General features: G+C 41.1%; 1 protein-coding gene across 2 annotated transcripts in view; it reads right to left on the minus strand.

The window, feature by feature from the left end:
* Positions 1-362: 362 nt before the first annotated feature.
* znf366 (zinc finger protein 366) overlaps positions 363-25,725 on the minus strand; it is a 64,857-nt gene continuing 39,494 nt past the window's right edge. Inside the window, exons 3-5 of one of the 2 annotated variants that reach the window (XM_088000018.1) lie at positions 25,178-25,369; positions 7,986-8,160; positions 363-2,474 (exon numbers count right to left, since the gene is read on the minus strand). In XM_088000018.1, coding sequence (XP_087856144.1) covers positions 2,008-2,474; positions 7,986-8,160; positions 25,178-25,369 — 834 coding nt within the window. In that variant the 3' untranslated portion in view covers positions 363-2,007. The remainder of the gene's footprint in view (positions 2,475-7,985; positions 8,161-25,177; positions 25,370-25,725) is intronic. The other variant, XM_088000028.1, reaches the window with a different exon arrangement.

Genomic DNA, 25,725 nt, shown 5'->3' on the forward strand with positions numbered 1-25,725 from the left:
CCCTTGAGAGACTGTGAATTTAGATTTTCAAGACTAATATTGATAGATGTTTCTTTGTTAAATTTAGCAAAGTGTGCAAAGTCAGATTAATAGAATGGAGGAACAAATCAACAATGATCTGATTGAATACAGTGGCTTGAATCAGCTGAATGGCCTGCTCCTGATTTTCTTTGTTCTGGAAAGATCATTTGAACTGAAAGCAATTGCAGTTGTTGAGTAAATCACTGCCCCTTTATTGCACAATGCAGCACTTTACTTCCTGCTGAGCAAGATATTCAGGATGGCATGATGTACCTTGCATATTTTTAATTGGATAAACGATTATAAACATTATGTAACAAAATACATATGAAAGTTGGGAATGCAGATCATAATTATTTTATTAATTACTTTGAAAAAGTGCTGGAAATGTTAGTCTTGTCAATATTGAGAAAAAAATGAGTGCGGTATCTCGGAAGAGTACAATGTTGTGGCATTGATATCCACATCAATTGTTGATGAAGAGCATCAAGCACTTAGTCAACATGACATATATTCCATATTAGTCCCTTACCATATGTGCTTTAAAGTTTAGAATAACATTAGATAACAATGATTTCTAACGCATGTAACCAGTATTTTGTTCAAAAGAATTTTATAAATGCGTGCGTGATTAAATGACAGCATATTATTTCAATATTCTCTGAGCAAATACTTAATATTTACATTTATACCTAATTCTCCTCCCCCTTTTCTACCATTTCAACCATGATTGCTTGCTTTCAATCAGTCTTCTTTCAACTCTAAATCTATATTAACAAATCTGAGCATGATCTCTCACAGCAATGGCACAACCAATGGATATGCATTCGGCAGAGAAGTAAACACATTCCCCACCATCTCTCCCAAAAAATGGATATCTTCTGCATTGTGAGGCCTGGCTACAAACAACTAATTTTATTTCATGTTGAAATGGCAGCTTTCAAGCATGAGCCAGCACCGGAACTCAAGTATTTCAGCTGTAAAGTGAGGCTACCATTGCTGAGCAACAAAGTCAATGTTTATTTCAGGATGACTTGAATTATGCAGGAATTTAAATAAATGTTCCTCAAGTCTTCACAAGAACAAAATAAAAAGACAAACCACAAGGCATTCATGTATCTCATAAAAAAGCATTCTTTTCTTTCTTTATCTTATTTCAGATCAGATACAGATGACAAGCATAAGAGATTTTCCATTTCACTAGAAACTCATGATTATTTTACGGTTACATATTTTCTCCATTTGTATTTGGTTTGTAATAGTTCCGGCATTGCCTCATACTTCAGCAAGTGTATTTTATTACTTAAATGACTTTGCATGCATTGTAATAATTGGGAGATTTTCACTGGAAGACATAATTTACAGATATACTTCAAAGCTAGAAAATATACCAGAAAAATACACAAAAATGTAACTGACTAATATCTGGTAAGTAATTACAATGATATGTATATTTAAAACAAATACTCAAAATTATATCAGGAGAAATATCAGTAATAATTTGCATATCGAACAGACTTGCAGTGTCCCTGCACATTCCCTATCCTTATGAAGATGGCAAGCAAAGTGCTCTCTTCATACCCCTGTAGTGACACGGGCTGGATAAAATCTGTTCATAAATGTGCAGTGAATAAAGTCAGTTGGTTTATCCCAGCCATTATTAAACAGATAACAGTAATGTCTTCCTTATGTTTATCAAATGGATATTTTGACTATTGATGATACACTAAAATTTGCAGCTTTGGGTAGTTATAAGAGCTTTGCATAAAGTGTTAGTGCAACTGGTTGCAATTTTGCAGAAAGAGGAAGTTGTGAAGATTGGGGCCCTATGATCAGATAGGGTCCACACCGATGAACTGCATGATCCAAATAAATATAAACATCATAAGCTAAAGCTACTGTGCAGCTCATATTTATGTTTACATAGTCCTTTTTTGCAGATTTATTAATCAAAATAGTAGTTTTATTTTATTACCCTTGTGCTTCTCACACTGGGCTATATCTTCTGTCAAGACAAAATTCCTTATAGCTTTCATTGATATCAAATAGATAGTGCATAGCTGCAGTGCTATGTTTGTCAGTTACAGTTCCATTCTGCAGACATTTTCCATGGGTCATCAAGTCTTCATCTTCCTCATTTATCACACCCACTTTATCCTGCTCTTCGTTATCTGAATCTCTGAAGTCTTGAATGAGTCGTCCTGGTTTCTGGGATAAATCTTCTGGCAAATAAAGTTTGTCTGCTCTGCAATACATACCAGGGCTGTACTGGTCTATTGTATAGTAGTTGTCTTCTTCTTCTTCTTGACAAGAGCTGCCTTTTGCACTCTCCCCATCGGACTGTGATGATATTTTTATTCTGCTCTTTTGAGAAAGATCAAAGGGCTCTTCCTGCACAAAGTTGCTCATGAGATTGTTCTGTACAATTCCAATTCGCCCTCTCCTCCTGAAGCCTAAGGTTGAGAGATAGCAACGTGAGCATCATCAAGCTATCATACAAACTGAGTTACATGGTTCAACAAAACACAGTAGATAATAAATATGATATCGGATTAACAATTTGTGTCTCCAAAGGATTGAAAATGAGTTTTTCCAATTGACATTTGTTAATGTACTGAAGCATAAAATAATTTAAGCAAATATATTATTGGGCTGGCCTTCACTTATTTTATTTTCCACATCTATTTTTATTCATTTCCCTAAATCTCTGAGGCCCTTCGATTCTTGCTTATGGGACAGGGTGAGGGGGTCTGGGGAGATATCAGGAGGAAGCCTAGGGGAGACTCAAGGCTCGAGAGTATGGTGCTGGAAAAGCACAGCCAGTCAGGCAGCATCCAAGGAGCAGGTGAATCGATGTTTCAGGTAAGAGCCCTTCATCAGGAATGAGGCTGGGAGCCTCGGGGGTGGAACAGATAAATGGGAGGGGTATGGGGCTGGGGGCGAAGGTAAGTGAGAGTGCAATAGGTGGATGGAGGTGGGGGTAAAGGTGGTAGGTTGGAGAGAAGGGTGGAGTGGATAGGTGGGAAAGAAGATGAACAGATGGGGCATATCATGAGGGTGGTGTTGAGCTGGAAGGTTGGAACTGGGATAAGGTGGGGAAAGGGGAAATGAGGAAGCTGGTGAAATCCACATTAAAGCCATGTGGTTGAAGTGTCCCAAGACGAAAGATGAGGCATTCTTCCTCCAGGCATCAGGTGGTAAGGGAGTGGTGGTGGAGGAGGCCCAGGACTTGCATGTCCTCGGCAGAGTGGGAGGGGGAGTTGAAATGTTTGGCCACGGGGCAGTGGGGTTGGTTGGTGCGGGTGTCCTGGAGATGTTCTCTGAAGCATTTTGTGAGAAGGCATCCTGTTTCCCCAGTGTAGAGGAGACCGCATCGGGAGCAACAGATACAGTAAATGACGTGTGGAAGGGCAGGTGAAACTTTGATGGACGTGGAAGGTTCCTTTGGGGCCTTGGACGGAGATAAGGGGGGAGGTGTGGGCACAGGTTTTGCAATTCCTGTAGTGGCAGGGGAATCTACCAGGACGAGAGGCTGGGTTGGTGGGGGGGGGGGGCGTGGATCTGATGAGCCGTGGAGGTCTCAGATCGTGGTAAGGAGAGAAAAATATCTCTGGTGATCCGTTTGTAGATGATGGAGATGGCAGAGAATGATGCAATGTATATGGAGGTTGGTGGAGTGGAAAGTGAGGATGGGGGGGTTCTATTCTTGTTGTGCTCGGAGGGGTGGGATTCAAAGGCGGAGGTGCAGGAAGTGGATAAGATGCGTTGAAGGGCATCATCAACCACGTGGGAGGAGAAATTGCCATCTGTAAAGAAGGAGGCCATCTGATATGTTCTGTGGTGGAATTGGTCCTCCTGAAAGCAGATGCAGCAGAGGCAGAGGAATTGGAATACAGGACTCAAGACTCAAGACTGCCTTTTGAAATCCAGGAGTATATCGGCTCATCCCGGCCCACAGGAAGCCTATAGTTATAAAGTAGAACGGGCTACAGATTTATAAACTGGAAATCGGATGCTAGATAGGTATGCGAGTCAGCATCTAACAGGAAGAGGTTAGGTCAATGTTTCAAGTACAGTCTCCTCACCACCTGAGAAATTAATGGAGAACATGTAACTTAGATTAAATTTCAGTTCACTGCTCACCATTTACTATGTGGGGAAGCAAAATAGAGAAGTATATCAAAGGCAAATGGTAGTATATTTATCAGGTTCTGATTGGAAGTTAAACATTTTTAAATTTATGTCCGTTGTTTCAAAATGCTTTTGTCCTTGTGACCTATTCTTTGAGTACAGGATTTGATTGTTTTATTTACCAATCTTGGGGTCATAGTAATTACAAGTGTTCTTATTCACAATTAGATCAAAAGGGAATTAAGGGCTATAAATAATAGAGCACAAGTTTGAACATTTGATATTAATCTATATCTGTTATGACACTACAAACCTACTGGAAATAATTAAATCTGACAAATTATTTCATCTCACTGGTCTATATTCGATTAAGAGTACAATTTTGATTTACTTATTGCTTTGATTTATTTTGTTGGACAGGGTAATTATATTTTTGATGTTTTATTACAAAGATGCCAGCAGATTCTGAATAGAGTCAGTACATGGTGTGTAGCACTTGTGTCAATAACAGTTACCATAACTTCCCAATTCCCACTGACACTTTCAATAGGTGGAAGGTTTAAGCAATTATGTGGCAATCTTTTATAGGTAAGCATAAACCAATCATTAATTAATTTTAAGCTTTCATAACTCAATTGCCAGCAACAAATCTTATTAAATTAATTATATACATTTATGCTGATAAATAAATAACTAAAATAAACAGGAGCCACTATTCAATATCTCTAATACCTGGCTGCTTTCCTGTTTCTGACTTGTCAGTTTTTTGTACCATTTCCTTCTTTTTATTAAAATCTTACTGGTATAACCCCAATAGTGGTCAATGCTGCATTAATATTTGGAGCGAGGTTATATACCAAAAGGATCAAGTGTTTAATATAATTCGTAATGGTCTTCTGTACCAGGGACAACAAGAAAATGCAATCCATGAAAGAGATTGGTCAAGATTAAATAGCAGAGATGTGAGGATACGCAATCTCGAAACATTTGAAAATATGTACAATAAAATCTTTTTCAGTAGATAAATGCTTCAGAGTACATCATAGGGAATGCTTGCACATTATGAAAAAAGTATTGGAGTAGAATTTTCTCACTCCATGATTTTCTTAGTGTTGCATTTTTTTCATGTATTATCTAGGTTTCACTGATGTCTTTTCCCATTCAGGGTTTTTGCTTTGCTTTTTCAGTCTCCAATTTGTTGTCACCCAAATATCAACTGTTTCTCCTTATGTCAGGAAGGATTGTCCTCTTTGGCTACTGGTTTAACTTTTGAACATTTTGACCACCTTTCTCATTTCCAGAACTGATTTCTGTTTCCATCTCAACTGCATTAATGGTAGGTCTGGTTTTGGAGCCATTGGACAAAGGAGATAACAAAGAGAGTTGGAGCAACTGGGACAAGAGGGATAAGGACAATACTGCACTTATGCATCGAGGGCCTGGATCTGATGAGCCGTGGAAGAAGCTGTGATTCACTGAAGATCAATATCTCAGGTACCTCCACTTTCTTATTCCCAAGTTATATCATTTATAGAAGACTTGAGCCTGTGGCTGGAAAGGGCATAGTGGCCTTTTACATTTATCCAATGGGTAATTTCCAGGCTACAGCAAGTGGCATGAGTGGTACCTCTTAGTCTGCATTCCATGGTAGCTTCACATCAGTCACCAGACTTCCCAGGAGAAGCACCTTCATCACTTTCCTCATGGGCAGATGAAGTAAGGTTAGAGAGTACCAGTCTTATTTACATTGCAGACTTCCCTGTTATACAAGTGCCAATAACTGCACCAAGTTATCATCATGTAGACAGGCAGGAGGCTGGAAGAGCACAGCAAGCTAGGCAGCATCAGGAGGTGTAGAGGTCGACGTTTTGGGTGTAACTGTTCTTCAGAACTGGGGGTGGGTTACACCCAAAACATTGACTTCTCCACCTCCTGATGCTGCCTGGCTTGCTGTGTTCTTCCAGCCTCCTGCCTGTCTACTTTGGATTTCAGCATCTGCAGTTTTTTTATCCAACTTATCATCATGGCATCTTTCTGAATGGAAAAGGATTCTAATCTTTCTGTTAGGAGAGGCAATGGCCTAGTGGACTGTTAATTCAGAAACCCAGGTGATATTCTAGGAACCTGGGTTCAAATCCTACCAGAGCAGATTGCAGAATTTGAATTCAATAACAAAAGTCTGGAATGAAGGTCTAATGATCACCATGAATCCAGTGTCGATTGTCAGGTAGAGGCATTGTAGAGCAGACAGTCATCAATACACCATGCTTCTGTTGCCTGAACCAACCAGTATGGCCCCGATCCAGATTTGTGATTGCCTCTTGCATGTCGTGTAACTTCATTGCAGTGAGGGGACAGGATCTAGGCAGCAGGTCCTATGGCAGTATGGAAAGTATGAGGAATATGAGCAAGAGATGGACGAGGAGGGAGCGGAGGAACAGCAGCAGCTTGAAGTGGGGGAAGAGCAGGAGCAACATTGGTCAACAGTGTCTCAATAGTTCCCAGGTCTCCGAAGAAAACATATCCAGGAACATTCAACTTGAATTCATTTCTTCCTGAGCCTCACCCCCAGTACACCAACATAATCCTTGTTAATCCTACTGTCCTTTTCACCATTAACCAATGGGCTGCCTTTAGCTCAACCTTACTTCACTCCAAGTAAAAGCTTCAACACCAAATTCAGATTGACAAAACAAATCCAACCAACATCTCTATTTCGTGGATGTAATTAATAGAAATACAAACTTTTAGGGCTTGCCTTTGGTGTAATTTACTTATAATAAATGGAGTCAGAGAGGTATACAGCATGGAACCAGGTGCTTCAGCCCAACTCATCCAGGCTAACCAGGTTTCCTAAACTGAACTAGTCCCATTTGCCTGTGTTTCACCCATATCTCCCTAAACCTTTCCAATTCATGTACCTGTCCAAATGCCCTTAAAATGTTGTACCCACCTCTACCACTTCCCCTGGCAGTACATTCCATATATAAGCACCCTGTGTGTGACAACATTGCCGCTCAAGTCCTTTTTAAATGCTTCTCCTCTCACCTTAAACCTATGCCCTCTAGGTTTGGACTCCACTCTCAGGAAGTATTTCCTAGTGGCTAAAGCTTGGGTCCATAGAGCGACAGATCTTCCCTGAGACTGCAGCAGGTCACCAGGTTTTGAAGACCTACAGTCCATTCATATTCTGCATTTCCTAGGCAGCACCAGTTATAATAAGTTGAATAAAATATGAATGTAATTGTTATTTTGTTCACATCTTTCTTGTACTTTTGTAGCAGAACTTGACCTTTTTGTTATCAGTGGCTGTTTATAGCATAATCCAGGAATTATATTTTCACTCATCAATACACATTTACAATAAGGTTTTACCTCAGCGAAAGGCTTATTTTGCAGGGTTTTGTTCCTCTAACCCTCTTGGCAAAATAAAGTTTGAAAACAACCTTTCCAGCTGTCTCTGCAGTGAGAGACATAGTAAGTCTGCTCCTTGACGAATCCTCAGGGTACAGTTAAGAGAGAAGAAGGGAAGCCTGAAGGAAGGAAAAGATGAAGGAAATAGAGAAACTGCAAGGGGCAAGAGGGAGAAAGAACGGGAATAGAAATACAGGAAGACAAAGAGAAAAGATGGGGAAGCAAGAGGAGAAAAGAAATGGAAACTAAGAAAGGAGAGAAAGGGCAGGAGAAAGAGACAATAAAAAGAAATAGAGAACAGGCAGAGAAAGCCTTCAAAATATTGACTGTGTTCATTCAGGTGCAATCTTTGATCTCCTACATGCATTTACCATAATTTTGAAACAATAATAGTACTTCATTAAAATCTACATTCTTACTTTGTGAATCAGACCCTCCATCCATGACTCCATGTTTAACCTTCATATGACGAGTAAGATTGCCCTTCAGGGTAAATTTGCTGGGACAGTACAAACATTTGAATGGCTTGCTGTCAGAATGGAGATGCATGTGTCCCATCAAATTGTGCATCCGGTTAAACTCCTTCCCACACAACTGTCAACATAAATGAACAAACAATTTTAATTAGATTTCATTATTAATACTGAAGAAAGTACTGTCTTGTGATGATAAACAAGACAGAATTTTTTTTAGCCCAATGGTATGCTAGAAAAAATGTAGCTCTTGCCTTATTTCCATCTCCAAGACTTCTGTCAGTGTTGATATTGCTATGCCTCAATACTTAGAATTAGTTTAAAGGAATCTGTAAAACATTAGCAGTAAAGCTTTGCACTTGAGCTGTGGGACTCACTTGCTGTTAGATTAGTTGCCTTTTATTCTAACCTGAATACACAAAGAATTCAATACTTTTTATTGCACCAGGACTGCTTCCATATCCCCAAGAAACATGAAAAGTAAAGAGAATCACTGAACTGCATGTTGGAAATCGAGTGTGAAATTCCATATGCCTTTCATAGGAGAAAGCTATGTTAAAATTTGCATGAGAATCTCCACAATTTGTAAAATTTATTGCCTTTCTCTGTGGCAGGTTTGTTGGCTAGGGGTATTTAATGAGGCAGCAGAGTGGTGGGTGAGGAGCCTGCCACCTTCCCATAGTGGGAAGGTTCAGAGACATTCTCCCTGCCCACTGCCAATGGAGGCAGTCAATGGCAATGCATGCCACCTAAATGACTCATCCTGCCAATGCTGGAGTTACCATGCAGGGAGCCCAAAAACCAAACCCATGAGCAGTCGCTTATGGGCATCTTGCAGGGTCCTTCATTCTGGAAATAAGGAGTGGGTGTGGTGCCCAGGACAGCCAGTCCATTTACCGTTACTCACAACCACCCAGCCCATCGATCCATATCCTCGCCTTCCCCATCCTGCCATCATTCACCTGTGGACTGGGTTTATGATAATCCTGGTCCTTGGGTCAGTGTCATACTGGCAGCAGCTGCTGCCTTTCTGATAGTGTTGCCACCCTGTGTGAAAAACCAGTAATAATTGGAAATGAATGTACTGGTCATACTGGAGCTGTGTTTGGAGATACAAGATAAGTTGGACCAGTGTGTATGCCATTTGTGCGTTTTCCTGTTTTTTCCTTGCACTCAGTGGAGATGCTGGCCTTCAATTAACTGGTAACTCTCAGTGGGTGGTATTTCCACCTCCAGGGAACTTGACCCCACAAATGGTTCACTGCTTTCCAGTCAACTGCCTGGCATGACACTTGATGAAGTGGGTCTCTCTGAAAAAGTGGCGACACTCCTATCTTTGGTATCAGCAGATCAAGCAGATCTTTTCACATGCTGAGATGGCAGCAAAATACACTCCTGTAGGGATTGTGAACAATTCAACTTTTCTTCAGCCCTACTTTATCTTTTTCCCATAGGCCATAAATTTGCCTTCAGGGCTTTCATCCCACTTCCCCACTTTAGTTGCCTCTTCAAGGCGTTTTTCTTCCCTTTTTATTGGTGCTCCAGGAGGTGCAATTTCTCTTTATTGCATTTTCAACTTCACCCTTTTTTGCCAAAGGTCTTAAAGAGTCATAGAGTCATAGAGATGTACAGCACAGAAACAGACCCTTCGGTCCAACCCGTCCATGCCAACCCAATCTAGTCCAGATATCCCAACCCAATCTAGTCCCACCTACCAGCACCCAGCCCATATGTCTCCAAACCCTTCCTATTCATATACCCAAGCAAATGCCTGTTAAATGCTGCAATTGTACCAGCCTCCACCACTTCCTCTGGCAGCTCATTCCATACACGTACCACCATCTGCGTAAAAAAGTGCCCATTAGGTCTCTCTTTCCCCTCTCACCTTAAACCTATGCCCTCTAGTTCTGGACTCCCCGACGCCAAGGAAAAGACTTTGCTTATTTACCCTATCCATGCCCCTCATAATTTTGTAAACCTCTATAAGGTCACCCCTCAGCCTCCAACGCTCCAGGGAAAACAGTCCCAGCCTGTTCAGCCTCTCCCTGTAGCTCAAATCCTCCAACCCTGGCAACATCCTTGTAAATCTTTTCTGAACCCTTTCAAGTTTCACAACATCTTTCTGACAGAAGGAGACCAGAATTGCACACAATATTCCAACAGTGGCCTAACCAATGACCTGTACAGCCGCAAAATGACCTCCCAACTCCTGTACTCAATACTCTGACCAATAAAGGAAAGCATACCAAACGCCTTCTTCACTATCCTACCTACCTGCGACTCCACTTTCACGGAGCTATGAACCTGCACTCCAAGGTCTCTTTGTTCAGCAACACTACCTAGGACCTTACCATTAAGTGTATAGGTCCTGCTAAGATTTGCTTTCCCAAAATGCAGCACTTCACATTTATCTAAATTAAGCTCCATCTGCCACTTCTCAGCCCATTGGCCCATCTGGTCCAGATGCTGTTGTAATCTGAGGTATTGCCAGGAGTCAGGTAATTCTCATGGGTTGTCACCCAGGAAAATGAGCAATAGCAAGTTGAGCCAGAGACAGAAATCACCCCCACACCCAACAGCCCTGGAGGAAGGTTCAGTTCACATTGAGCTTGAGTGTTATAGATCGAGAGACCTGAGCAAACCAGCTAAGGGCTTAAAGTGAGATGGAGGTGGCACTTTCCTAGTAGTTTCAATCTCTGAGTTAATTTATAATCAGAATAAAACCAAACAATGTTAGTCTCTAAATAAAAGCAAAATACTGAGGATGTTGGAGATCTGAAATAAAAACAGAAAGTTTCTGAGGAATACAGTAGGAATTGAAGAAGAGTCATACTGTACTCAAAAGTTAACTCTCTTTCTCTTTCCACAGATGCTGGCAGATCTGCAGAGTTTCTCCAGCACTTTGTTTTTATGTAGTTTTAGTTCTAATTGTTTGAAATACAAACAAGTTGAAATATCACCAACTGATACATTGTATTTAATGATTGATCTAAAAATGACTGAAATCCATGTCAATTTCCCAAACATCAGGTCTCAGAAGAGACACTGATAACACATCAGGAACCTTTCCACAATTCAGGAAGCATCATAGAGGAGTCAACAGATGCATGTTTGACCACCTCCTAATGGTTACTTATGGAATACCATTTTTAAGAGCTGTCTAGAAAATGTTGCTTTATGAGAGACGGAAAACTTGTACAAAGGGAGAAAGTACTGATATGACACTGAGGCAACATTATTACTACTATATTACTAATACTAAGATGTTACTGAGGAACTGTTATTTTACTAATATTGATAAATTACTGAAGATATACACCTGAGGATATCAGGCTTGAGAAACATCAATTTCAGACAAGACTGAACCCTTTAACCTTGCTTTGAAAATTTGCACTGAAATTTGCACATTTACCTGAATAAAAATAGTTAAAGTACAATTTCAACCATCTGTAATTTAACTAGTTTAAGTTTGTATGATCTTACAATTCATGGCAAGAAGGGACCATCAAAATTCTAAATATAGTTGCAAATCTCAAGGATTAAAATCTCTGGGAATAGAAGATTACAAAACAATGCTGCTTTCTTCATTATGAATTCTTTTGGAGAGGTTTCTGTGTTCTCAAAGAGAGAGGGAGCAAGTCTGTGTACTGTCCAAAAGGACCGTGAGAAAACAGGAAGTTTTAAGGAGTACAAGAGAAAGCGAGATGAAATCTATTTGCAGAAAGTTCCCTAGGGACATGAAACTATTGTTAAGCAGGCAGTCAGTGCAGCAATATCCTTCCTTCTGCTGAAGAGGAGCTTCATGCCAAAAGGCATCTATCTGGTCACTGTTTTAACCCATACCAGCCAGGGTCAGATGGAGGTCTTCGCCTCTCTTCATTAGCTATTTAATCAGCTGATAATGTTCTTGCTGCAATCCTAAAATAATGTTAGTTGTCAAACTTATAAACAGATGTAATTTAAGAATGTTGTTAACACTTCATCTTTCCCAGCTCATAAAATGCATTGCCTGGTGTTGCAATGCAATCGCCATTAATTTTGCACAGATATTCTAATGCTGAATAATTATTGCAGTAATACAGATTGAATAAAGTATTATTTACTGTAAGTTGAGAGTATGTTGCTGGAAAAGCACAGCAGGTCGGGCTGCTCATTTCTGATGAAGGGCTCTGGCCCGAAATGTTGATTCTCCTGCTCCTCGGATGCTGCCTGACCAGCTGTGCTTTTCCAGCAACAAGCTCTCAACTCTGATCTGCAACATCTGCAGACCTCGCTGTCGCCTATTATTTACTGTAATACTGTGAGATAAGCTTGTGAATAGCACCTCAACTTGCTGTTGATGTAAAGACTTAAAAGTATATTTTATTTGGCCTTTTTAGTTTCTACTTATTTTCCATTTTCTTGGTATGATGTGAACAACAGTAAAAATAGTTGGGAAGGTACAGAGAAGATAAAAAAAATCAGAATCTCAATGTCAAAGAAACGTTTTACAATTTGCCTCTTAACCCTTAAATGGCAACTTCAGAATCTCATTAGTGAGCATTGACAAACATATTTCCATGCATTTGCCTCCCATTAAAACCCCAAATCACCTTATTTATTTGATGCTTTCAGTTCTCCATCTACTTCCCCAAGAAACTAAACAGTTTGAATTCCTGACATGTAAGTCAGTGCAGGCACCTGGCAACTGCAGCTCGTCAAATGCTCATCCTGACCATCATCTACTGTTTCTTTACGGCAATGTCCCTACACGCTTCGTGGATGCAATCTCCCTCGATCCCTCATTCAGGTCAGCAGTCACATCACAGCACCATGCCTACCTTCTGACCAATTCAAACACCACTCCAACACTGCAACACTTTGGATCTCAGGGTCACCTACAACTTGCATTCCTCTGCCAGGGCATTTTGCACTTGGGGGTATACAGAATGCATCGCATGGCTCATATCTTACTTTCTTAGTCCTCACTGACTTCATGTGCCCCCTCATGGAGGCACTCTACTCATCACATTGCTTTCTTAGCACACCCTCACTGACTTCAGCACTACCTAACAGGCGACCAGTCTGAGTGGGAAGACTGCCTCTACAGCTTGCATTATCTTTTAGCACGGAAGAAGAGGCGAGGTAGCCTGTCACAGTGGGGAGAACTGTACAGTCTAGGGGGTGGTTATGATGTTGTCTGGCAATGGGTTACGTCAGTGTCACGCCTGTAGCATGTGCCAGTCACCTACCCAGCAAATACAGTACCTGTGCTTCAAACAAATAGCCACTTGTGAAAATCAAAGGGGGGCACCCCTTTGTGGACTGAAGGGGTACTATAATGAGTTAGGGAATGCTACCACAGTCAATCAAAGGGATCATCTGCTTCAAGCCTAGGGTTTGCCATGGTCATCAGGTATTTGGATCTACCAGAGAGTGGGGATGCATCCAGGGTTGGGCCATGGTCTGTCCTGCAAGTCAGGTACAGCCTGTACAAACATTACAGGTAGGTCAGTCGAGATGCTGTGGAGACATCATTCTGGGTCTAGGCTGTATTCAGTCAGGGCTGTCCTGCCAAGTCAGTCCAGGAAGTGGGCCATGGCCAATCCTGGGGCTTTGCTCAATAATCATTGGAGGTAATCCATGGGGAAAGTCTTGGGGAACGTCGGAAAGTCAAATCTGGAAATAAGTGGATTCTGACTGTCAAAACAAGCTATTCTAGATGGAGGGATAGGACCTCATAGACAATAGGATGGGGTTGGTAGCTCAGGAAGAGGGGAACACTTTGCAGTTTATGGCCACTCTGGAATCTGCATCAGGTTATAGGGCCATCAAGGATGTGGGACTTTCCAAAGTCATGGGCTCAAATTGGGCATATTAAATGGAATTTGAAGGGATTCAACAGAAACAGGGAGACTGAAAGATTATGAGGGCAATAGGGATACATGAAAGGGAGCTTGAAGGATGGGAGAATATTCTGCGTCCCAGGTGGAGCATGCAACTCATTCATAACAACATGAAGCTGAAACTTTGTCACAAGAACCAACTAAGCAATTACTGAACAAAATAGCTCACACTGGTTACAGTGGGTGGAGTAAGTCACTATTTTGTTCTTTGGAACAAAGTTAAATGTTTGGAGTTCGAGTACTCCTAATAATTCTGCCTCCACTGATTCAGTATTGCCATCCAAATGGCTTCAGTTTTCACTTCATCAGCAAGACCTTCATTGTCCAAGAATGTACACATTCTAAATCTTAGCCTCACGTATTGTGAGCATCACATTCTGTGCACTAATCACCTCCTTGCCATGTCAAAGATACAACTGTAATCAGCCAAAGGCACTTCAAAGCAGAACCTGAAGTTCCATTTCCCAAACACAGTTCAAAGCAAGCACTGGATAATAATACTTCATGGTTGGCAGAGTTCTCACACTGAAATGTCAGTGTGAAAGGACATGGCTAGGATGTGGAAGGGAGCATTTTAGTTCTGGGGGTTTAATGTGCTTTACTAGCAGAATTCTAATCCCAATGTAACTTGAAAACTTTGGTTGTGCAAAGCATAAATGGATAATATTATACTTCAGACTTCCTTATTTACACATAACAATGACTCCTTGGAAACACTCCGTGCCGCTATGTGTGACGGCTTAATATGAGGCTTCATTGTGATGGATGTGAGGACTGACGAATTCCTTAAGTAAACTTGTGATAATTGCCTGACATTCCTCACAGATTATCTGTCACATGTAGATCACTGCGGCTGGAATCCTGATTGGCATGATGCATTGATCACTGACTTTGCAGATCTCTGCAGTCAAGGGAGTCTGTAACTTGAGATAAGTAATCCCTGATGATTGCAATGTCTTTCACAGGATTTCTGAACAGGCTACTCATCACTTACATTGCTGTGACTTAACCTGGTCCAAAAGTGAAAATCATACGAAAGCACATATTTTAACACAAAACCAATAGGTTATCCATAAAGATGTCTCACCCATGCCACCTTTGTACCATCATTAAGTTTTTCTTTTCCTCAGCGTAGTACAACATTTAAGGCTTCCGTAGCTGGGCTGGACAGAGCCAACTCTATGATTCACGCTGTTGGCCTTGAAGTCTTAGATGGTGGTCCCTATGTACTCTCTGTGCCCAGGCCTTCTGAAAGCAGACTCACACACCCCAGCTAGGAGATCTGGAGCCCCTGGGTTCACAGATTGAGTAAGATGGAGGGGGCAGTCCTGAAAGATGACACGGTGGGCCAGCACCCTATCTATCTCAGAGGAAAGGACATATAGTGCAAGGTGCCCTCTCTCCTTGACAATGATGTTGAGCACTTAATGGCTAGAGAGATGCAATGCAGGTCTATGTGCATATCTGGCAGACAAGAGTATGTTGGACATGGATCTCTGTGACAGTTCCCAGCCTGGAGACAGCCAGAAGCATGGATACTGGAGTACATGCTGTTTTGATAACATTGGCTGTCTTCTCCACCTTTAGAAATAATAGTAAAAGTTTCTTTCAGTACATAAGAAACAAACGACAGGCAAAAGTAGACATTGGGCCACTTCAAACTGATGCAGGAAGCCTAGTGATGGGAGATAAGGAAATAGCAGGAGAACTTAACAAGTACTTTGCGTCAGTCTTCACAGTGGAAGACATGAGTAATATCCCAAAAATTAAAGGGTGTCACGGGGCTGAGTTGAGTATGGTTGCCATTACGAAAGAGATAATGCTAGAAAAGTTAAAAAGTCTTAAAATTGATAAATCTCCTGGCCCCGATGGGATACACCCTAGAGTTCTGAGGGAGGTGGCTGAGGAAATAGCAGAGGCATTGGTTGAGATCTTTCAAGAGTCACTGGAGTCAGGAAAGGTCCCGGATGATTGGAAGATGGCTGTTGTAACCCCCTTGTTCAAGAAAGGATCAAGGCAAAAGATGGAAAATTATAGGCCAATCAGCTTAACCTCGGTTGTTGGTAAAATTCTAGAATCCATCATTAAGGATGAGGTTTCTAAATTCTTGGAAGAGCAGAGTCTGATTAGAACAAGTCAACATGGATTTAGTAAAGGGAGGTCATGCCTGACAAACCTGTTGGAATTTTTTGAAGAGGTAACAAGTAGGTTAGACCAGGGAAACCCAGTGGATGTGGTCTATCTAGACTTTCAAAAGGCCTTTGATAAGGTGCCACACGGGAGGCTGCTGAGCAAGGTGAGGGCCCATGGTGTTTGAGGTGAGCTGCTGGGATGGATTGAGGATTGGCTGTCTAACAGAAGGCAGAGAGTTGGGATAAAAGGTTCTTTTTCAGAATGGCAGCCGGTGACGAGCGGTGTCCCGCAGGGTTCGGTGCTGGGGCCACAGCTGTTCGCATTATATATTAATGATTTGGATGAGGGAACCGGGGGCATTCTAGGGAAGTTTGCCGATGATACGAAGTTAGGTGGACAGGCAGGTAGTACTGAGGAAGTGGGGAGGCTACAGAAGGATCTTGACAGGTTGGGAGAGTGGTCCAGGAAATGGCTGATGGAATTTAACGTGAGCAAGTGCGAGGTCTTGCACTTTGGCAAAAAGAATAAAAGCATAGACTACTTTCTAAATGGTGAGAAAATTAATAAAGCCAAAGCACAAAGGGATCTGGGAGTGCTAGTCGAGGATTCTCTAAAGGTAAACATGCAGGTTGAGTCCGTGATTAAGAAAGCGAATGCAATGTTGTCTCTTATCTCAAGAGGGTTGGAATATAAAAGCAGAGATGTACTACTAAGACTTTATAAAGCTCTGGTTAGGCCCCATTTGGAGTACTGTGTCCAGTTTTGGTCCCCACACCTCAGGAAGGACATACTGGCACTGGAACGTGTCCAGCGGAGATTCACACGGATGATCCCTGGAATGACAGGTCTAACATATGAGGAACGGCTGAGGATACTGGGATTGTATTCGTTGGAGTTTAGAAGATTAAGGGGAGACTTAATAGAGACAAAATAATACATGGCTTGGAAAAGGTGGATGCTAGGAAATTGTTTCAGTTAAACGAGGAGACTAGGACCCGTGGACACAGCCTTAGAATTAGAGGGGGTCATTTCAGAACAGAAATGCGGAGACATTTCTTCAGCCAGAGAGTGGTGGGCCTGTGGAATTCATTGCCACGGAGTGCAGTGGAAGCCGGGATGCTAAATGTCTTCAAGGCCGAGATTGATAGATTCTTGTTGTCTCGAGGAATTAAGGGCTACGGGGAGAACGCTGGTAAGTGGAGCTGAAATGCGCATCAGCCATGATTGAATGGCGGAGTGGACTCGATGGGCCGAATGGCCTTACTTCCACTCCTATGTCTTATGGTCTTATGGTCTTATGGTCTTATCGACTGCCTCTCCCAAATCTGCTCTCTGATTCTGTGTCCATGCAGTTTGACAAAGTCTTTAATGGTTGAGATGATGGAATTGTCCCCTACCTAGGGCTGAGCAGGTGCCTGGTATCTGTCGGTTTTCTGAGTGTCAGAGAGCTGGGACACTTCTTCCTCAACCAGCTGTGGAGCTATTTCAGTGATGTGCTCACCAGCCTGACTTCAATAGAGTACCCACTGAGGGGAAGGTGCCTGGCTGGGTGCAGGGTGCAAACTTGCCCTTGCTTCCTCGGAGAGTTCGGAGCAGCGGGGAGGTGGAGGTGAAGATGGAGGTGGAGGTGGAGCTAAGAAGATCTGTGCTAGCTCATTGGGTGCTGCTGTTCCCTGCATAACAGAACATGGAGAACTAGTTGTGTAACAGGGACAAAAGTGTGTGCAGTTAGCACCAGGAGAGCTACGGAGCATAATGAAGCTTACTGGGTTGATTGTCTATTAAGTTTTCCCCAACCTCATATCAGTGTCTTCCCTTCTGGCTAATTCTTGAATTTTCTCCTCATAGGGGATGAAGTGCCTGATGTTCATCACAGTTCTGCACTACTATTTCCTACTCTCCACCACTCTTGATCCTCGTACATGGGTCAATTCTTTCTGGAATGAATGAGACAAAGGGAAGATTAAGTCTGATGAAAGTGAACTTAGTGACAATGCATGAGCTGGATAGGTGACCCTGGTGAGTGAGCAGGTAGTGCAGTTTAGTAGTTTGGGAAACTGTGTTAGATGAGATCTGTTTAATGGTTTATGATACATTTAATAGTGAAAGTTATAGTCCAAGGTCCTTGGTGAGATATAGGTGCAGTAGCTGAGTCCACCTGAGTGGTGGCCCTGTAAGTGTGAGGTAGCAGAGGATGCTACTTACTCTTGCAGAAGATCCTTGGCCTTTTTCCTGCACAGCTGGGAATCCTGCTTCAGCCTCGATCTGGACTGCTGGCTGTGTCTGCTGGAGTTACTTCCTGTGATGGACAGCCCTACCCTCCACCATCCAGTTTACCAGCAACTCCAGTCCCCTCTCAAGGAAGTGGGATGTGACCTTTCCTTTCTGTGCCACAATGAGCCACTAGCAGAGTGTGAGGGCCAGTTCCTAATTTGCAGTGTCTGAAGTGGATACACAGCTGGTCTTTAAATCTGACATTGTGCATGAATGACAGAAGGATTCCGAGCAGTGGTGGGCACTTCCACCCCTTTGGCTGCGAGATTCCATAAGAAGAGCCCACTTCCATAATTTGTAAGAGAAGCAGCGGAAGATTGCAGGAGAAAGGTCACTCTGAGCCATCATGGATCCAGTGTCATAAATCTCACATGACAAAAGGCTTTAACTGCAAGCAGGAAAATTCCACCCCACGTAGGTTAGCTAAGTATTTCATTCCCTTTTTGTTCTGTGCATGTCACAAATACAAGCCACACAGATAGTGCTGCTCTTATTTCTAGACTTCTTTCCAAAATAGATTGTTATTTGCATGAGGAGAATGAGACTCTGTCACAGTAACGAGGAAGGTGAAGGCAGAGTATTTCAATCCTCCCTCCAAGTGACTCTCCATGAAATAGCTATGGTAATCTTAAACTCTTGCCTGAATGCTTCCTTAAATCTACTGCTTTGTTTAGCAGGGCCAGAATGCCATTTGTCAGCTCTGTTTGGAACAAAACTTTTCTGTGATATACAGCCTTGTCATGATATTATGAATAGGTAAATTAATTTAAATGCTAATATTTCACAGTGTGATTTCACTTCTGGAGAAGATGCCCATCCATTCCCTGCTTACAAAACTTATTTACTGTTGACCTGATTATTAATAATGTCCTAATTTGTCTGGCTGTTCTCTTTTTACTAAATGATTAATAATGCTTGCCTTGAGATTTGTTTCGGACTTTCTCCCTTTTGTATCATAGCCCCTAATGTTATTTTGCATAGATACCATGTTTGTAATCCTCCATTGTAAAAGTTGTTGCCCCAATACAAAATCTCTCAAGTGAAATTACAGTGATGATATTTTAAGTTTACATGTACTAAAACAACGTTTGAGTTTAATATACCATGTGATCCATTTGAATTCAAGAAGCAAAGCTTTAGAAATAAATCCAAGCTGTTTCTGATTTTTAAAAAGTACGTAAAAAGCTGTTCTGTAAAAAAATTTGAGCAAATGTAAAAATTATTATCTGTGGCAAGTAACAGTCTTCTAAATATGTAGTGAGATTTGAGGCCTCAGAAGCTTGGCAAATATGTGCATCAAGTCTATTCAACTTTTGATTTGTATCTAGATTTTAAATGCTTCATGTCATTAGCATACCCCGGTCACCAGATAATCTTTGCAAAACTCCCCCATACAGAAACAAATCTACTTTTAGAAACTGTTTTTAGAGTATGTTACATATTTAGTTACTGAATGATATGGTGGTGTTTATTCATATCATTCAACTGCCTGAATACCCATAAGCTAAATGATGTTGGCCTCAGTCACTTTTATTTTAGCAAATCCTCGCCATTTACCTGCAGCCAATTTCTATCAGTCACGACTCATAGTGAACAATCCTAGCTTTGTCTCATTCTCACTTAGCACTGTTGGAAGCCTCACAACCACATTGTACAACTTGCAAACCGAGGCAAACCATGACAACCACATCACCCCAGCAGATTCCATTGGACACATTGATACTCAGGACCATAAAACGAAGGGGCCGAAGTAGGCCATTTGAACCATCTGTTCTGTCATTCAATGTGCAGTCCTCACTTTCTCCTGGTCTGATAATGCTCAATTTTCCTGACTTTCCAACAAAACCCTTGATTCCCTTATTGATTAAAAATCTATAAGCCTCAGTCTTGAATATACCTAATGACCCAGCCTCAACAGCCCTCTGTGGTAAAGAATTCCACAGATTCGCTAGCCACTGAGAGGAGAAATTGCTCCTCATCTGTATCTTAAATATGCAACCCCTGATTCTGAGATTATGTTCTCTGTTTATAGACTTGCCTGTGAATTAAAACAATTTTTCCACATCCTTATGTTTCCGTCACCTTTCATCCTTAGAAACACAGAATACAGAAAAGGCCCCTTGGCCCATCAAGTCCGTCTCACCAAAAATATACTACTATGTAGACTAGTCCCACTTTCCCATTAGGTCCAGGAATTGAATGTTATGACACTTCAAGTGCTTATCCAAGTACCTTTTAAAGGTTGTGAGGTTTCCTACTTCAACTATCCTCCCAGGCAGTGCATTCCACACCCCAACACCCTCTGGTTGAAAACCTGAAATCCTCTCTAAACCTTCTGCCTTTCAATTTAAAATTATACCCCCTTGTTATTCACCCTTCAGTTAAAGAGAACAGTTATCTCCTATTCACCCTGACCATGCCCTTCCTAATCCTGTACATCAGGTCCCCTTTCAACCTTGCCTGCTTCAAAGAACACGACCTGAGCCATCCAAGCTCTCTTCATTGCTGAAACACTCCATCCTGGGCAACATCCTAATGAATCTCCTTTGCACCTGCTCCAGTGTAATCACATCTTTCCTGTACTGTGATGACCGTAACCGCAAACAATACTCCAGTTATGGCCAAACAAAAGCTCTGTACTGCTCCAAACTGCCCTCCCTGCTCTTATAATCTATGTCATGACTGATAAAGGCAAGCTTCCTATATGCCTTCTTATTGACCCTATAAGTCTATCCTATCACTTTCAGAGATCTGAGGATAAGAACCCCAAGATGCTTCGAGCTTCCTAGTGTCTTGCCATTCATTGAGTAAATCTTTGTCTTGTTCCTTCTTCCAAAGTGCATCACTAATCAGGATTTAGTTCCATCCACCATTGATCAATCCTCTATCCGTGTTAATATATGACCCCAACAACATGGATTCCTGATTCACTAAGTGACCTTACATTCAGTACTTTTTTAAATGCATTTTGGAAATTCAAATATTCCATTGATTGGTTCTCTATCTATCCAGCTTGCTATCTCTTCAAAGAACTCTCACAAATTTGTCAGGCATAACTTCCCCTTCATGACTCTTCTTGATTATGTTATGTGTTTTGAAGTGCCCTACAATCACATCCTTTATAATCTTTATTAGATTCCCTACAGTGCAGAAACGGGCCCTTTGGCTCAACCAGTCCACACCGACCCTCCGAAGACTAACCTGCCCAGACCCATTTTCCCTCTGACGAATGCACCTAACACTACACACAATTTAGCATGGCCAATTCACCTGGCCTACACAATCTTTGGATTGTGGGAGGAAACCAGAGCACTCAGAGGAAACTCACGTAGGAACGGGGAGAATGTGCAAACTCCACACAGACAGTTGCCCAAGGCTGGAATTGAACCTGGGACCCTGGTGCTGTGAGGCAGCAGTGCTAACCACTGAGCCACCCAGTAACTAGACTATAATAGACTAACATTTTTCCAATGACAGACTTTAATCTAAGCAGTCTATAGTTACCTGTTTGTATCCCCCTCCCTTTTTGATAGGATATTGCATTTGAAGTTTTCCAATCCTCTGGGATTTTTCCAGGATCTGATAGCTCTTAGAAAATTATGACTGGTGCATACACTATCTCTGTAGCTACTTCCTTTAATCTCCTAGCTGGTAACCCATGAAGTCAAGGCCTTTAGCTTCATTACTTTGCCTTGTACATTTTCACTTGTGATAATTATTGTGTTTATTCCCCATTCCCCCTTTGATTATTTAGCATTTTTGCAATGCTACAGGTATCATCTACTATGAAGACTCTGCAAAGCATTTGTTCAATTTGTTTGCCATTATTATTTTATCAGCCTCATTCTCCAAGCAGTCTGTACTCACTCTGGCATTTCTCTTCTTTTTTGAATATTCATAGAAGCTCTTACTTATTTTAATATTGCTGACTAGTTTACCTTCAAAATGAATTTTTCCCTCTTTATTTCTTTCTTTGGACATTTTTAAAATCTTCCTAATCCTATGACTTACAACTAATCTTTGCCACAATGTAGTATTTTTCTTTCAATCTGATACTATCCTTAACTTCCTTGGTTAAGTTTAGTTGCTTTACCCCCTTCCTAGAATCCTTCTTCCTCTCTGGAATATTTCTTTGTTGTGAATCATGAACTATTTTCTTAAATGTCTTCCTCAACCATCTTTTTTGTTCAACCTGTCTCTCAGACCATTCCACCAAAACGTACGCTCATTCCTTTATGGTTACCTTTATTTAAGTTAAGCATTGTTGTTTCTGACCCCAGTTGCTCACTCTCAAACTGAACACTAAATTCAATAGGTTATGGTCACAAATTCCCTCTCTCTTGCAGGACATGGTACTGCAAAACTGGAGGCAGCTGGAAGTGACCTGAGAGAGAGTGGCATGCTGGCATATCATGAAACCACATGAGGAGACACTGCAGTCATTATTGGAATGAATATTGCTGAGGCCATGACTAGAGGGAGGGCTGAAACTATTAAAGACAATGCTACCATGATGAGACACTGAGCAAATACTGTAGATGCCATAAAAGATTGAGGTGAAAAACATTGATGGGGCAACCTAAGAACAAAACTGAAATACAATTTAAGAGCTGTGAATGCTGAAGATCTGAAATAAATACAAAGTCCTGGTTGAAGTAGGACTGGAGTTTGGTCCCCTTATATAAAGAAAGATATTATTTCATTAAGTTTAGAAGACTGAGAGGTAATCTTAGTAAAACATATGGGACTCTTAAATGGCTTGACAGGTTAAATGCTGAGAGGATGTTTCCCCTCATGACAGAGTCTAGGACTAGAAGGCCCAGTCTCACAATCTTTGGCTTTCTTAACTGATCCACATTTTTTCCATTTATTGTTAAATTTGTAATAGATTATAATTTCTAAAATCATGCCTACTACCAAGATTAAACTATTTGGCTGGTAGTTACTGACATTATTGTAACACACTTTTTCAACAAGGCTATATGATTTGCAATTCACTAGTCCCCTTGCCCCATTTCTGTAACCAGGGTGGATTTAAAGAATTTGCTAAGGTCTCCACAATTTCTAATACTATTTCCTTTGGTATCTTGGATGCATGTCACCTCGTTCTGGTGACAGCCTTTAAGTACATCCAGTTTTTCTAATACTTCCTTTGAACCACTTTTTAGTCCATCCAGTGACACAACTACCTCTTTTTTCACTATGACTTGAGCAGAGCTTCTTCATCAGTAACAACAGATGCATGTATTTAGGCCCATAACTGGCTCCACTTCTCCTCATGCCATGCTTTTATTATTTAAAAATGTATCGAAAGACTTTGGAATTTTTTAATGTTAGCTGCCAATCTATTTTCATCTTCTCCTTGTACTTCTCTTGTCTTCTTTTTCTTCCTTCCCTTTGCATACTCAACCCATTTCTATTTCTATTTCCATTCAACATGTGTAATATGCATTTTTTTTCCATCTCATCTCTTTCATTATCCATGCAGCTCTGGGTTTATTTCTCATGGAATTGTTTCTTGTCTGTTCCTGAACTAACTCCTCTCTACAAGTGGCCAATAGTTTTGTTTTCCAATCCATGATTTCATTTTACCAGGATCCAATCCATTCTCACTCCATTGATGTTGACTCTCTCCTAATTAATTATTTTTATTCTAATGGATCCTTGACCATTTTCAAAGCTAACCTGAGCCTAATGATGTTGTGGACATTGTCCAAAATTATTACCATATGTACATCTAATTTGTTTAAATCGTCTCATTGCCCAAAAACAAATCCAACCATGCTACCTTTCTTGGACTGAAAATATGCTGATACAGAAAATTCAGTTTAGAAATCCTTCCTCCTCTCTTTCTTTCAAAATCTATCTGAGGAAAATTTAAGTCTTCAATTACTACTACAGCATATTTTTTGCACCGTTATGTAGGCTGCTTGCAAACGTATTCCTCAATGTTGTTCCCACTAGTTCAATTCTGGCAGATACCTCTGATAACCATCCTTTTGTCCATCTGACCCTCCTTAAAACTAGAGATTGAAATCAGAAACTCAGCAGTGTGGGGAATCCAACCTGGACACCACCACTTCTGGATACTTCCAGAACTTTAAAATAATATTTTGTCGGATAGGTGTGTGTTGCCAGGAAGGTCATCTTTTTCATCCCTAATTGCCCTTGAACTGAATGGTCTACTGGTCCCTTCAGTTAAAAGTTAACCTCATTGCTGTGGGTCTGGTGTCACATGTAGGCCAGACAGGTAAAAACGGTAGATTTTCTTCACTCAAGGATATTAGAACGAGGTGGGTTTTTATAATGATATTTGTGTGGTTCCCATTACTAAAGTTAACTTTATTCTCCAGTTTCATTGGCTGAATTTCAATTCCACAAGATATCACAGTGGGTTTTGAACCAATGACCTGGATCTTAAAACTGGACCTCTGAGTTCCTGCACGACAACACCCCATGCTCCAAAAGAGAGATCACCTTTTGTCATTTCATTATGCTTTTTCTATTTTGCACTAATTATGGCATACTTTATAGTTACTCTTTAATTTTATGGCCTTGATTAGTGTAACAAATCACTTTGTATCATGTGATGTGTGATAATGGCATTCCCATTATTTTGGGCCGACCTTTAATTGCACGATAAGTATATGAAGATTGACTTATGACATTTTAGTCATAGTGAATTTCCTTCAAAATATTTAACACCGTTAATGCTGACGATCAAATCTAATGATTTGAAGCCTATTTGAAATTTGAGCATTGGATTATTGCTCTCAAAGTAATACACACAGATCATTCAGCAGCAACAGTCTGTTAGCCTGCAAACGTTCTAAAATAAATACAAACCTTGCATTTGAAAGGTTTGATGTCAGAGTGGACAATCATGTGTGCCTTCAATGTTTGTTTCTGCACAAAGCTCTTGAAGCAAAGATGGCACTGGTAGGCTCGGATGTTGGTGTGAATAAGGACATGTCGCTTCATGTTGGCCAGCAACGTAAACTCACGTCCACAGATTCCACATTTATGCTCCTTTACACCCTGAAACAAGAAATAAAAAGGGGAACCAGTTCAGTGCAGGAATTCCCCTGATGGATCTCATGTTGTGCTTTCAAATGCATGGATACTGTGTAATTTTCCAGAGTTGTTGACTCTGAAAAATTGATTTGAAATCTCCACCACAAAGAAGAAGTGAAAGCCTTATGGTTAGTTCTTTTTTTCTCCCTCTCATCTCCTTTTCTAAAAGCCTTGATACATGCAGCCGCACAGTTCCATTAGTGCCTGCAAATACCTCTTCCAATACTTATTCTTCACATGTGAGTCCAGAACAAAGGGCTTGATATTCTGTCCTGCTCCACACGGCATCTCCAATGTTACTGCTGAGGTAGAATACAAAA

The sequence above is a fragment of the Chiloscyllium plagiosum genome, unplaced genomic scaffold (assembly GCF_037043375.1).
Source record: "Chiloscyllium plagiosum isolate Xiang-an unplaced genomic scaffold, Cpla_swu_hap1 HiC_scaffold_2, whole genome shotgun sequence".
Taxonomy (NCBI): domain Eukaryota; kingdom Metazoa; phylum Chordata; class Chondrichthyes; order Orectolobiformes; family Hemiscylliidae; genus Chiloscyllium; species Chiloscyllium plagiosum.